The sequence below is a fragment of the Ptychodera flava genome, chromosome 12 (genome assembly GCF_041260155.1).
Source record: "Ptychodera flava strain L36383 chromosome 12, AS_Pfla_20210202, whole genome shotgun sequence".
NCBI classification, from domain to species: domain Eukaryota; kingdom Metazoa; phylum Hemichordata; class Enteropneusta; family Ptychoderidae; genus Ptychodera; species Ptychodera flava.
In genome coordinates this window covers 1,454,447-1,470,713 of record NC_091939.1, presented here as the reverse complement: position 1 = coordinate 1,470,713, position 16,267 = coordinate 1,454,447, and the positions used below count along the sequence as shown (strand labels likewise).

Here is a 16,267-nt window from a genome sequence, read left to right as displayed (position 1 = left end):
ACCAGGATACAAGGCACAGCAAATCAGGTCACAGGATACATGACATGGTTAAGAATATAGAGCTAGAGCAAACCTGAATTACATATTCAATAATATTTTTAATAAAATTATTTATTTGTTTACTTATTGTGTATTTCTTTATGACAAAGTAGATTGCAAAGGTTAGATGTACAGTGTATTATTTGGTACTTCAGTGTGACAATGTCGCCATGCATGATATAAGCTTACGCTTTGCAACGTATCATGTGATTGGCTACTCTCACATCGCAACACCGTTTTTTTTCTTCCAGCAAGCATGAATTGACGGACTAATAAACGAACGGGTCACAGAGTCGTGCGTACCTACTTCGATACTAAGTAGTGAATAGCTTACACAGGGTGTGGTCACTTTACGGACATACTCTTTTATTGTATCGTACGTAAAACACTTAATAACTTTTTTGCCTTACAATTTTCATTCATCGTCGCTTTCCACCAGAGTAACTACCCTTAGTATTCGGCAAGACATCACGACCTGATTACGACCCGTAAATACTGACCAATATGGAACCAGGTTATGGTCACTTCAACCCATTTCACTTTCTGTTGGAAAGTGTGTACACTTAATCCTTATGCCCAGCTCGGTCTGTCAATATTTGTTGACCGTCCACTATTCACCGGGTTCGAATTTTTTTTAAATAAGAGGTAGCTCTCCATGTCTAACAGAATTTGACCAAAGTCGACTTCCATAGTTTCATGAACGAATCGGAAGTTTCAAATATACAAAACTTAGACAAGCAAAGATTTGACAAGCAAAGAATTATGGGCAAACCGCCTCCTCAAATGCTTTCCCATCAACTTTGTCCCCTACATCACCCAACACATTAACGATCTGTTGTGGTACTTATGCCACCCCCAGGTAGAAGTGGTTTCATCTTGTCGTCTGTCATACGGTTCAGTCACCTTGCCAGGTCTTTCCCAAGCTGTTCTGTAATCTCAAACTTCTACATTTCAAGAGACGAGAACATACGGCGGGGAATTTTTACCCCAGAAAAAACCGATCCACGATACGCCACCGGCCATGGCGTGGTCTGGTGGGAAAGTGGTGTGCTTCATCATACTGCTGTGTCCTGTGATATCAGCTTTGTCAGGTGAGTGTAAGTGAACAAGAATTACTGAACGGGTGAATCCGTGGAGAAATATTCAAATCGAATATACCTGTCTTTATTTAAAGTTCTTTAATGCGTACGTAATTATATTCATCTTCATTTGAGGCAGGATCACACAAAGCTACCAAGTTACTCATCCCTTATCGCTGTTGCGGCAGTGCCCTAATCTCGTTGAAAACTTTGCCTTCCTCAGAGTTGTTCACTGTATGAGAGTTGCAGTCAGTGTAACTGCAGTCAGTGTAACTGCAGTCAGTGTAACTGTAGTCAGTGTAACTGCAGTCAAGTGTTTCAAACAACCTATGAATCCATCGAAGCTGAATATTTCAAAGCAACGTTCCAACACCCATCAGCGTCCACTATTATCATTTTCTCTTAACTCTCACTGCGTTCTTAGCTACTGTGTCAATATTTACTCACATCGATCCGATCTAAGTGAAGGTCTCAAATCTAAAAATTTATCACCAGTGTGAGTTGGCTGTACACTGGCCTAATTACATCCACTCCTACATGGCCACACGATTGTTTTGTACTCCGCTAAAATCGTTGTAACATGGTGACATTTGATTTGACAGCGCCGAGCCTTTTGGCGAAATGACTTTCAATACCAGACACATTTGAGAAAAATGTGGCGTAATCACTATTGTTATTTTGATTGCTTTGTGCTTTCCGTGTAAATATTGACTGCATATAGCGTCGACGTCGTTAAAGTCCCTGTGGAGCGAAACGTACCTTGAACACATACACTTTAATGCAGAAATAATTTGAAACAAAAACAAAGGGTGATTGAAAACAGTTAAACAGGTGTGGTATTGTAAATTCCTACACGGACACAGGCCCAGCCAGGAAAGGCCTCCCTTTACATTCACAAAACATCGAACCAGTTTGTTGGCCTTTGCTGCACTCTCACTAAAGATAAACAAGGCCTTATAACTCGTGGCAAGTTCCAAAACCTCGCAAAATACATCGAAGTGTGCCTAAATAATAAGGTATAGAAGAAACACCGCACGATGTAGTAAAACTGCAACTACTTCGACCATGTGTCAGCATATCCTGATCTCACGGGTCATAGGTCACTGAATCTGTGGATGGACTAGCTCGAATCACAGTCCCTGTATGTGGATAAAGGGACTGTGCTCGAATAAATAATTTTATTCAAACTATAGTAGAATTTGCTTCGTGTCGGGGAACCCATTAACCGAAGTAAACTTCCGAGGCAACGGTTATTCACCGACTACCTGAAACTGCTGACTAGCTACTTCACACTGCTCACTAGATACCCCGGACTGAGACCCCATTAATTAGAACCAGTATATATAAGAAACGTAACAGCGCAGGATAGTTTTGACCCGACAGGCATGGCAATTGCCTGGTAAGTCAGACGCTTGATCTCATCCGATGTACATGAGTTGGCTAGACCATCATGGTCAGACAGAAATCTCAGGTGTACAGTGTAACACAGGCAACAAAGGACTGTTTGCTGTTATCTGAATAAAAGGGATAACACGGGAACAAACGGTGTTGCTTGTATTCAGTGTCAACTCACACATTAAAGAATGATAAATTGAAAGTCTTTACTCCCGGCATTTTCGACATTCATGTTCAAACCATGTTGTTATTTGTAAAACTAAAGAGTCATTCTTACCCTTGAGGAAAGACTATTCTGGTATGATTGCGAACCATGTACAAAGATACAATTATATTGGCCAGGTAAACTGGGTCAGTGATCCCTTTATTAGAAAGTCAGTTAGCGCTATTCAGCCTTAGTTGTCATGGCAATCAACCCCTGTAAAATTGTTTACTTTAAGGGTGGGCACCCCGAATCTTGCAGGTCAGCAGTGTTTTCCAGCTGCATAAAGAACTGTAAGTTGTTAATGGGAAAAGGATTGATACAAAGAAATGAAGAAATAAATTCTCCATGTACAGCTTTCCAAAGTTCTTATTTTTTGCCGTCACCTCGTACTACGGTAACCATTATTCGGTTTGTTGTGGTTGGTGTTTCCATCAGTATGATGGTGATTTATCAACAAAGAAAATTATATAATTACCATCTTAACATTCTGTTTAACTGATGAAGAAGCCTAACTTATTTTTATCAACACACGGTCGATTAAAGCCGAGAGATAGCAGTGATTTGCTTTGCACTGTAAGTCAAGGGTAAGGTTGTAGCGTCTCCGATATACACTAAATTGACCAAGATTTGGAGCTTTATGGGGTTATGAGAAATACACTCTGTTAGACAAACATGAAAGCTCTTGCATCATTTCAGAGTGTCTTTAGGCTTATTAGTTTAACCCAAAGAATAGCATTCACACCCGTCTTTACCAAACTGGTTTAATAAAAACCAATTCATTGTTGCTTGGGTTGATTCAGGGGAATATGTTATTGGTGCCGGTGGTCAAGATTGCGTTAAGTCGGTCAATACTGGGTCTTGGTCGACTTTTAAAATTTGTTTTTGATAAATAAGCCGTTTCTGTCTTGAGTACGGAAAGCAAAATGAAACTTTAATCCAAAGTATCCTTGATCTGTTTCAATCAAACCAAAACGAAACTGCTGACAGCGAGAGAGGCTGTCATTCATTGAACAGTTTGTGGAGCGAGTGCGTGATCACAGAATGTGTGCTAAACGAATGTATGAATAGTTCCTGAACGATTGCCCATCTATTTACGATCTATCATTTTACACGTCTAAGAGGTCAATATTCAAAGACGAACAGAGAATATGTATTGTCGATGTTTCAATTTTCTGCATGTCAAAATTTTGTGATTCTAACCTTAAAACAACATTGTACATCAGCCTGGAGGAAATACTTCGGCAAGATTGTTCCATTTCGAATAAAATACCTTTGAACGTTTACATTTTCAAAATTCATTGATTCTTAAAGTACAATGTTTACTGTGATTCTGTGATATATCCCTCAGGTGCCTGCGACTGATCCGTTAAATAAATCAAGCTGTAAATATTATTGAATCTGCCACATGTCTATGCATGACGCATCTGTGCCTTTGTAGTGGCGAATATATACGCACTCTCAGTGACCGGTCATAAGTAACGTTTGATTTTGTTTCTTGACGTGTTGCTAAACTAAGACCGCTAAGAGCCGATGCACTGTTGATTAATTAGTTTTAATTTCATGCAAACGTCCATCCCGTTGCAAAGTTGATACATCAGACAAATTCTGGAAGGATTGTCGGCAAAAGACAAGAGGAGAGAGTGTAACATTTTCATCATTACAAAAACACGTATGTTGTAAGATGAGACAAGTTCACCATAATTTAGTTTGATGTTCCATGTCTACGGAACATCACATTCATGTAATCATCAAAATCGGGTGACTGGTGAAGGAAAAATAAAAAAAATCACTGACATAATTTATGAGATATCATCTTTCACTCACTTCATAATCCTAATTTTCAAAATAATTCGATGTTCAAAGACACCATCCAACAATGTAAGGACTGACAAAATGACGTGATGACATTTTCCTTATTGAAGAATTGAATGCCTTGATGAAAATGTGGTTAATTGCACAAAGATAAATTTAAAATGCCGAGAACGTCTGTTCTAAATTTAAATACACAGCGAAATCTAACCTCGGATGAAAGTCAGTCAAAAATAATGACAAAGAAATCGTGTTGGTGCAACCAATAATTTTGACAAAGCCAATCATTAGGATTCGTACCAATTGTATTCTTGAAAGGGGGTTCTTGAAAACTCTCAGCTATCTATTTGCTAAAACAAATATTTAAATCCAATGATTATCAAGCATAAGACGACACGTCGATAAAATAATAATCGGAAGAGCTCATTACAAAAAAAAAGATGACATCTTTTTCTGAAGAGCCTTTTCGTCAGTTTCGCACACCAGCGTCCAATGATTGTTCATCCGTGATGCATTGAATTTCACAAGACATTTCCCACACTCACTGTAGGGAAAGGCTCATTCATATTCACATCAGTACACGTAGAGTATTGTATGAGGTGATGTATTATTACTGTGTGCGTCAAACATTCAGCCTAAACTATTGTAAGTTGATGAATACACTACGGGTGGCATGAACCATTAAAAAGTAACTATAAAGGACAAACTGACATGAATTCGTCCTGCAAGTCACAGTAAGTCACGTGACTCTGACAGAGACGGAACATCCACAACTTATACTATGACAGGTTATTAGACAACTTACCGCTTACAATCTATTGTTTCAGGCAGTTCTTGTTTTTATTATGTATGTGAAGATGTTTCTGTATTCTGTATTCCTTTACCTCTCTCCTGGTTTTCAGAGCGAAAGTTTATCTATTCTACATTTACGGTGATGACTATGATATACGTGAACCATACTGGTCCTATGAAAGGTGTATGGTATAGAGGCTACCTCTCACTCCATATTTACAACTTAATAACTTATAAATACGTTTCAATAAAATACATCCACGTTAATGCAAAATGTAATGCTTATTTTACACCGAAAGATCGTTAAAATCTTCGATACCTACCGTTCTCAACAATGTTCTTGATACATCAATAATTTTAAGAAGCGGAAAAATTGCAAGGATCCATCCATACTATCGTATTTTAGCGGAAGAAACGTCCCCTTCAACCATGATATATATTCATCTCTAAAAATCGATGCAGTTTTTCAGCTCTCAATTCAATATGGTCATATTAAGTCAGTATAACAGTATCAAAGTTGAAGGCTTTAACTCGTTATCTGATTTGTCAACTTTGTCAACGAAAAATGTGCATATTATAGTGTTGTGTCAAATCATTTTCTGGCTAAAGAAACAATTCTGAAGCAATATCAAAATTACACCTTGCGTCAGTTGCCATGGCAACTTTCAAGTGACAAAATGGGGCGTAGGGTCTAAGCCGGCCAAAAAGTTGTAACTTTTATCCTCCTCAACCATGACCAGGTCAGTCGCATATTTGTCAATCACGGAATAATGGATGAGAGTCTTTATGGCGCCACTCAGTTCACTTCTGACATTTTCATTCAGCCATAAAGTTACCCCCCCCCCCCACATCTTGGTTACTAGTTAAAGTACAGAAGGTGTTAGGGAATGGACCGCTGAATCCTTCGACTTGTGATTATGTAAAATACGAAAATATAAAAGTGATTAAAATTGTTCTAGCGTTGATGCTTTGCTTTTTAAAAAAAAACTAGTGTAAGAGCAACAACTTCATTGCCAAATACAACCCATCGTTGCGATCGGTCAATCAGCGGATTTATACCTTTTGATTATTTTGACAATATTTCAGCGATGTTACTATTCAAAATACGACAAATAGGCTTCTCCCGATATCTAGTGTTGTGCAATATACCCAGCACAAATCATAGACCAGTTTGCACTGTCAGTTCACTTTCTCAATGTAACGATGTCTTTAAATTTTGTCCGTCGTTAGTTCCCTCTGATCTGTGACAGTCGCAGAGGACATCAGACGTGAAACTGCGTAAGAAATATTTAATGCAGTTTCTCTATCCACAGTCCCTCCATCATTGCTCTATCTATTCTAGTTGCAGCACTTTATCTATCAATTCAAGGGATGCAACTTCAGAAGGACAAAACATCCATATAAAGCTATAAGTACAAAGGAGTGCTTCAAACTGTTTCCTTTATAGCACTGTCATTGTGATTCAAGGTGCGGCACTAATCTCGGCTGGGACTTTCTTTGCGTTTCAAGTTGAGATCACGTTTACAATTGTTGTTTGGCATTTACCGTGTGGTGCAACCAAATCACACAAGCAACACCTGAAAATAGTTGATATGGTTGTGATGCAAAGTTACAGCTGCAAGAAATGTAAACCGATAATCGGCGTTCTCGTCAATGTTGTAGTCATTGAGAACCTACCTGATGTTGTGTCGACCTTGACTGTGCGAGTCAAAATACTGAATCTTTGATTCTGCCGGATAAACAGTTTTGTACCATGTTCAGCATTTACGTATTGAAACTGCAGTTCTAGCCGTGAGAAGATGATGATGATGATGATGATGATGATGATGATGATGATGAGGAGGAGGAGGAGGAGGAGGAGGAGGATAATTGAATATTTCATTTAAATGCCTAGTGGTAGTAAAACTATTGCAATAGCAACTGCACGCTTCATCTCCGGTTCTTTGCCACCGTACAATGATACTAAATCACCTTGTGTATGCAGGTATGGTATCAGGAAACCTGCAGCCCATCCTTGTGGGATTACATCAGCCACATCAATGACATCCCGACACTAATGGGCTTGACATTTCCTGTCTCTTGTCAAGGTCGTGCTTCAACGTTTACACAACTTTTACACTTTACAGAAAATAAGTAGCTTTACTCTGCACTTTGCCCCCTCCCACACACCAATGGGGTGTACCATCGTTGCCATGCAACGTCGTGGCAAAGTTCATGAAAAATCTAATTACCACAGCAGAAAAGATAAATTTTGGTGTTCGCAACAAGTTTTTCTTGTAACGGTTATCGATATATTTGTCAGTTGTCTTTCATAATTTAATAGTCGGTTTCATAATTTCCTTTCATTGTCAATGTCATATAGTGTGCAAGCCGAAAACATAATCACTGTAAGGTCATTTAAAGAAAATTCTTTGCTTGTCGTCCTTGGATTTAAAAAACCCCACCAGCTAGCGAGAGAAAAAAACAAAAAAAAACCAGATAAAAACAAAAGTGTATTAAACATGGGCTAAATTTTAGTTTGTGTCTTTTGGAAAAATAATATTTTTATTTGTAATTGTGTGAATATTGTGTTTATTTAAAACGCCTAATGAACACTTCACGACAAAACAATTTTGAGTTCGACTTCGTTGGAAAAAATACTTTGTAACTACAAAAAGGTACGCCCTATTGATACATCAGCAAGTACACTGACATCTGTCATGTATTCGTCAGTGTTTTACCAGTAGCAGGCCTGTATTAAAATGGCTGTATCTCTAGACTTGAAAATTGTCGGAGCCCTACAAATTACAAAGAGTACGGACTCCGAGATTGGAATGGGTATACTGTATAGTTACTTCGGGATGCCGCCGTCAGATGACCATGAATTATTAGGGTACCACCCTGAATGAAGACAAGTTATGGACGACCTATGACCCCTAACTTGCCAATTGTTGACCACTGAACTTGAGCAGCAATGGTGGTGATTGTGCTGTACCATGGAAATCTCTTTAAACATTGATTTTGGAACACTAGCTTATCCGTTTTCTTCAGGTTTACCAAATGAACGGCAAACGCTACCATTATTCTGTCAGATGGCGTTTCTGTAACGGCCTCGCTGTCAAGCGATAAATATGTTCACGCAGCGTGATAAATGTCTCGCCATTTCTTTCCAACACCCCCTTCTTTCAATAATGTCTTTCTCTTCTGTATCCACAATGATACAATTGGCTACTTGAATTGTTTTGTATATGAGTCATGACCCGTTCCTTTAGGACAAACCCCTCGATGCGAACACACCTAGTTTTATTGTTTGATAACCTAGGTTTTGGTGTTCTGGAATGCATGCATACTGTAAGTTAGTTAGGTCGTCATGACAGTGAAAAGAATCAGCATAAAATCTGCTCAAAATGATTGTAAAGATCGGAAAAAAAGATTCAAAGTTTAATTTTCAGATAAAGTGATTTCCATGTTTCAGTAACACTTACACTTACTTCTATGTCATATGTAATCACATGGCTTCAGTTGGCACTTCAAGGGACTGAGCCTTGTACTCGGGTCGTAAGGGCCGTCGTTATTTATTACAAAAGGCGGAGGAATTTTAGAAGGTGCTTACCACTCTTAAAGTGAGGATTTCTAATAAAGGTAACAATGTAGATATTCGATACATCTGTTCGGTGGCTGAGTTAAATCTTAAACAAACAGAGGGAAATACCTATAGTCCAGAGTCCGTAGTTTGATTTTTCGCTAAAATCTCTATACAAAGGGAAAATATAAAAAAGTATTCCTTGCAATATCAATAGGCACAGGCAACAAACAATGAATTTAATATTCTTGATAAATACCTGCCACCCATTTCCACACTTCGTTGATGGCAGTTCGGTTTTGTCCCAGAAATCAGTAGGCTGTGTATCCAAAATTAGCAGCCATCCGTGATAATACTCAACATTTTTGGACAGTACAATTTCAAAGGAAAAATTATACCTTTCCCATTTTTGGTACTAGTAGAAATAAGTTTAGAAACAGTGAAAATACCGAGACGAGGATGATATGAGAGGTCCCGCAGAATGATTGGAGATATAAGTTTGAAGTGGATTTATGTAGGTAATTTGTTTTGGTCAGTTGATAAGTATTGCACAAACACTCTACACAACTTTTATAATATAATTTAAAGCTTTCCATTGTGGCTATTGTTCAGAACGTAAGGAAAGTAACGTTTGTTTTGTTCTTACTATGATAATGTATTGATGAAATAAAGGCATCCACACCCATCAGTCTATTTTGTTAGTGATAAGCTCATAATACACTGGATCCGTTGCGTGGTGAGCTACGTCGAGAAATGCCGCTGTTTTATTATTAACGTAGTATGCGCCTCGAAAGTGAAAGACTTTAACTTTTGCTCAAACTTTCTTAAATGAAACTTTCAACCATTCTCTTGTCAAATCAACAATAAAAGTCGGGGGTCACTGTGCACAGTTTGAAACTAGCTAAACAAAATACCAAACATTTTGCGATATTTGAAATTCAAAATGGCAGCTAATACCTGGGGTATAAATTTTTTGATTTTCGAAAAACTAAGTTTCTCTTTCTCCAAGAGCTTTAAATTGAGCTCCCACAAGTAGTAGATCAGAAAAAAATTGTAGAAATCTGAAAGTCCGACCCTCTGTCCCCGAGGCGCGTTCTAATTTGGTGGCTGTGGCGTCAAAATTTACTCATCTTCAACCAGAACTCAGGATTGATATTTTTGGAGTGTAGATGAATTTCAAGCCATTCTCAGGGACTATATTTCAGTGTTTTTTTCAATAGTTGTTGTAAAAGGCTTAAAAAATAAAACGTTAAATTTGTTGCCGTTTCACCGTTCGTTTCATATGATAGAAGACACTGTTTTGTGTCACCGATGGTAGTCTGGCTGCGATGGCCTTAAAGAGGGCAGTTTGGTTGAAAGAAAGGGGAAAACTGTCTGTTTGTAGAGTCGACTATGCTTTGGGGGTTTTGCGACATCTTCAATCTTGCGATTTTTTCATGTTAATATTTGCTCTCCTCTCCAGTCTCAACGATTTTGGTTGTCTGTGTTGTTTGTTTGTGTTTACCTGATACTGAACTGACTGACTTAGCGTTCAGCAGAAATAAGTATGCAATAATGACACTGTAGTCGTACAACAGTGTTTATTATTTACTCATGACATCGACAAACAAATCATCAAATCATGTTTAGGACTAAGTTTATCACTTTTATTACATTTATGGTTCAATTGTGTATTGCATTTATGGTTTGGCACTGATATACTATGGTTAAATAGTTTATTGCATATATGGTTGGTTTTATTACAAGTAGGATTAGGTTTGCATTTGTGTCTCACATTACATTATAGAGATTACAAGACTGAACATGGTAGATTTGTAACAGGTAGGCTTCAAGCATGTGCACATAATAACGTTGAACGCCTCAAGTACATGCGCATTATGATAGTCTCGTGAAAGCTATCGGTTAAACGTTGGTCATCAATGTCCGATTCTATCCGGGTTGAGATATTACCGAGTAATAAACTCAGGTCGAGATCTTATCTGGTGCACTTGACAAAAGTAGGGAATTATCGACTATAGTGGTATTCAAGTTGAAGGTTATCACACCAAACCTTCATATGACCACGAAGACAACGTTTTAATCATTCTAGGTCGAGCCATTATTCTGTTCACCTAATAAATGGTTCACTTCAATCTAAATGCCATCCTCACTGTCAATCTTATCGAATGGCAATTAATTGAACAGTACTAACATATATTCAGCAAAAAGCACTGAATCTACGTACAGTGTGTCAAACAAGTGCGTTAGAGTAGCCTCACCTGACCTTGACATTCACAGAAATCATTAATTTTCACAAAACTAGTGCACTGAATGTTATTATTTCCATGCCAGCACTCTTACACTTCAAGAATTCACCTTTTTTACAAAATAAGTATATGTACAATGTGACCCTAACCCAAACTTTCTAAAGGCGACTCTGCAAGGAGCAGTGACTGTAAATCCTTTGGCCTGCCAGTGATTAATCAGTAACTACATGTATACCCGGCAGCAGGTTACTCAGCAAAACCATTGTTCCCGTGTTATGAAATATCATCACACCTACATTTTATTGCTCATTCCTTTGATAAGCACTGTAACACAAGCATGATACCATTTAAAGATATTATGTTTTGAGGCTGAATAAGCTGTGCTTTTTGACATATTATTAATTATTTTCGCTGTGGCTGCGAAACTCAGTTCCCGTTGCAATTCAAAATGGCCTAGTGTGTTGATCATACTCTGAACAGATGTCACAATGGGTGTCAACTCTTTCGAGCCTGACGTTTTGATAAGTTACCAGAGCTCCCGGGCCAGGGTACTTCTATGTCGGGATCAAGGCCTCAAAAGGTTAATAGACTTGCTTGATCTGACCTGACCTGACCTTTAAGTATTTAATTGAGGCCATTTTCACATACCTTTGTTATGTTAATTTCCAAAGGCGTTGATGTCTACTTTCTCGTCGCAGAACTTTTATTTTGTACACATAGAGAAGATAAACCTTGTCAAGTGTCGTGTCATGCGTTTGCCTAAGTTCATGCAACTACGTATTGGTGCTGTAAATCCTAAGTTCTGTCTTCCCAACTTTCTCAAACATGCTGAACTACACACGCCCTTATTCAGGCACTTAAACCCGTCGGCCACCCCTACAAAGTAACGGTACAGTCCACGGGACATCTCCGTGGCACGAAACTTTACAAGATCCTAGTAGAACCCCCTTCTACTGCCTATAGTTTTGAAGGCAAAAAAATAGATCTTCCAGGCGTCTTTTTTGTCGTAAAAATTCTAGGTAAGTCAAATTTCGCGTGTTAACCGGCCTCAATACACAGTTGTTACGGTGCATGTTCAAAGATTCTGAAGTATGCTGAAGTATTTTGCACCCTGTTATAAAAGACAATAACTGTTGCATCAATAGTGCCGAACAGCATTGTTACGAATAAAGAAAAGAAAAAAAAGAAAAGAAAAGAGAATCGCTAAGGGAGCGTTCAGTTACTATGGCCAGGGATTGGCCGGCACATTCTTCCTGCGCATCAGTCAAAATAAGTGAACCCCCTACCTATTGCACCAAAAAATTGATGACCCACCTGAAGATGACAAAAATTCGTGCCCCCACGTTGCTTGAGTAGAGCTGCACACACAAACACCTCGGGGGGGGGGGGGGGAGGGAGGGGGAGGGATGGAATCCAAAAAAAGATTCAGATGACTGACCCCCTTACAATCTCACAATGTGTTAATGTTCAAATTTCCCCTTCTGGCTTGCTATAATTTTGAAAGGGATTGGACAGAAATTACAGGTGGATAGCGATATTTTTGCGCAAGCGTGTGTGTACAAAATTTTGATATTTTTGATTTAATTGATAATCAGCTGTTGATAATGTTGAGTCTACGAGAAAACCATGTAATATTTTTTCAATACAAAACAAGCAATATATCTACATTTACAGACATTCGATAATTGAGATAAATGTACTTGTTAAAAATAGTATGTGTATAAAAAAAATTGACTTGAGAACTTAACCAAAAAGTTTCATCCATTACATTGGTGTCTATGATAAAATTATGAATAATTTTTTTTCCAATGAAACACTTGCTTTACTTGTGCATACACAGACCTTGGATAATTAACATAATTGTACTTGATTAGAATATGATGGTTAATGCATATTATGTGTACAAGAATCTGATTTTAGAATTTCACTGAAAATGTTCATCTACTGTACAAGGGAGTCTATGAGGAGACTATGAATATTTTTTTCCCAACACAATAATAGGTAAATATATGTATTTATAGACATTTGATAATTCATTTTAAAGTACTGAGTTAGACTATGATGATTAAAAGTTGATATGTGTGCATGCAAGAAATTGGATTTTGGAATTTCACCGAAATGTTGATTCATTATACATTGGAGTCTATGAGAAAACTATGAATATTTTTTTTACAATGCTAAAATAACTTAATCTGTGCTTTTATAGGTGTTTGGCAATTGATATGAATGTACTTGATTCAAATAGGGTATTAGAAAGTTCAAGTGTGGACAACAATTATGATACTGGAATTTCACCTAAAAGTATAATTTCACTTTTCATGGTACTAGTAGTCTACAGGTAACTTAAATATTTTCCCTGACAAAACTTGCTGTATCTTCAATATGTAAGTTATAGGAATTGATCATTGCCCTCAGTGAGCTCCATTTACAAAAAGACAAGCCTCAGAGTTGCCAAGGCAAGATGTTCATATGACAGATAATTATACTTTTGTTCAGATGTACAGTTAAATGACTCCAGAGAATGAAATCATGTGGCGAATCATTTTCATCTCCAAGAATATTTCTGAACACTGAAACTACTTTTTGACGTGAAGGATACTTATGAAAATTAAGTGACCCCCCCCCCCTCTGAGCTGTTTGAAAAATACATGACGCCCCTTTGCAGTTTTCAAATTTAGGTGACCCCCCCCCCCCGGATTTTGCCGGCCTAGCCCCGGCCGGAACGCTCCCTTCAATCATTTTTGCTGAATGTCAAGGACCAGAAAACATCTTTTTTGGCCTACAGTAAACAGTTAAGTCTGTTTTGAAATCGTATCCCCTTTGAGATCTTGATGTATAAATACAATAAAAGTTCAATAAAAACAACGGAACAAAAGGACAACAGCATCAAAATGAGAGAGAGAGGGGGGAATACATATACTACATATACTAGTATATTATCAGATAATATGTGTGTACATATATATATATATATATATATATATATATATATATATATATATATATATATATATATATATATATATATATATATATATATATAAGGATAAAGATGTCCTCGTTAGAAATTACACAGTGCTCGATGCTAAAAGCAGAGCGTTATAAATAATAACACAAATTTCTTCAAGTACAAAGTAATAATAACTTGCCAATTGTATCTTCGCATCATTTGTATTTCTGGTGAAATAATTAAATAAAAATAACTTGTATCATGCAGGGAAAGGAATATATATACATATATATATATATATATATATATATATATATATATATATATATATATATATATATGATCAGATAATATGTCTTTATAAATGTTTTGTTTTTCAAATGAGAATTGGACAACTGTGTTCTATTTTTCCTTTCATCTTTTTCATTTGTTATTATAAGCATATCGTATGAAAAATATCACACGGCCGTTGAGGGCGTTTTATCGAGAGACATATACCAAGTGTTCACGTACGATCGACGTTCTTTGTGTGCAGTTATCTCCTGTGAAATAAAGATAAAGTTTAGAAATTTAGGAATATTAAACTACCATCGAAATGAAGAAATTAAGATGTATAGTGTTACCAATAGCACATTATGATCTAATGGACATAGAAACTACATACATATCGTAATCGCCAACTTAATGTGTGCTCGTATTAGATCTCACAGAGTTGATTTTATACTGCTCGGAAGTTACAATCCAACAACGCATTTTTGCACATCAGGATATGATATAATAGTCTGTTCTTCTGCTTGAATCATAAAGTATTTGACTTGCATACCGTGTACCATCTGACCATCATGTTTATTTTCATCACAGTCAGGTTCAATCACAAAAGTGCACTCCATGACATGTAGTGATACAAACACCCACGACGGAAGTTTTAAGCGTCACGACGGTAATGATATAGTTTCCATTGTTTTACAATGGAGATAAACGTTGAATTTGATTAAATACACACATGTGAAGAGCAGCAATTTTAAGACTAACAATGATCTGGTCCTTGGACAGAGTGTGCCGCCCTCTCAGTCATACACCAGCCTCTGAAAGACCGCAGTTAAGGTAGGGTGTGCCTTGGGGACAGATATTCGGACTTTTCTGAACCACCACTTGTTGGGGCTCATTTTTAAGCAATTGATGTAAACAAAATTTCACCGGCTTAGTTTTTCGAAATCGAAAATTATATTTAACTCCATCGAATTAAGACAGGGATGGCGGCCATTTTAAATTTCAAATACCGGTAAATCTTTGGTAATAAGCTTCTCTAGTACAAAAATTGTAACGTCACGCCCGATTTTTATATTTGATTTTGAAAGACAGTGGTTGAAAGATTCCTCAAGGAAAGTTTGAGCAAAAATTTAAATCTTTCACTTTCGAGGTGCATACTACCTTAATGGGCGTCGGCGCCAGAGATGTAGTTCACACTGCACACAAGTGCTTATACCGGTTGTTTATTTTAGTTAATTCTGATTTACACCACAAACTGAGTATTTATTACTTTTGTTGTCTGAAACATTTGCTGCGTGAATTTTATCTTACTAACTCTGACTGTCCGGCTCCTCTTTATTCCTTGCAATGAATAACGAAAAAACGAACCAGAAAGCCGCCTCGTTCCGATTTGATGTCGTGTTCCTGCTTGCACGGCGTACATATTCGCACCTGTCTTTAAAATTCTTTACCTGAAATATTATTGCGTCTGCATATTTTTATCTTCCAAACATATACACAACTATTGTCTACTGATACTTATGACCTTTGACCAGAGATTACGAGACATAGCTTTGCTATGGAAACAGGAAAATACAATCGAATATAAAGTGAGTGTAAAATTGAATGAGTTTTTTGAACGATTTGGTTGATGTCATTGTAACAGGCTGTACAAGACTTCTATGAAAAGAGTAAAATAAACTCCATTCACTCGTCCTTTCATTTCATCTTCATTCACCTATCGGTTTATTCATTAATCCGTTTCTTCATTCACGCTACAATAACTACCTCAAACAGAATGATCGGCAACCTTCACAGTCGTTTGCTTTCCCATAAAGGTAGGAACGAGTGTATAATTTCAACGTCAGCTACGTGGAATTTCATTGAGCTCGTCAATTTTGATGATACCTAGTTTATCATTGTACAGCACTCACTTGATTT

The 16,267-nt window shown here is 37.3% G+C and overlaps 1 protein-coding gene across 1 annotated transcript in view; it reads left to right on the top strand.

The window, feature by feature from the left end:
• The first annotated feature begins 940 nt into the window (after positions 1-940).
• LOC139145988 (IgGFc-binding protein-like) overlaps positions 941-16,267 on the top strand; it is a 100,362-nt gene continuing 85,035 nt past the window's right edge. The window contains 1 exon segment of the mRNA XM_070717435.1: positions 941-1,130. Coding sequence (XP_070573536.1) covers positions 1,061-1,130 — 70 coding nt within the window. The 5' untranslated portion in view covers positions 941-1,060.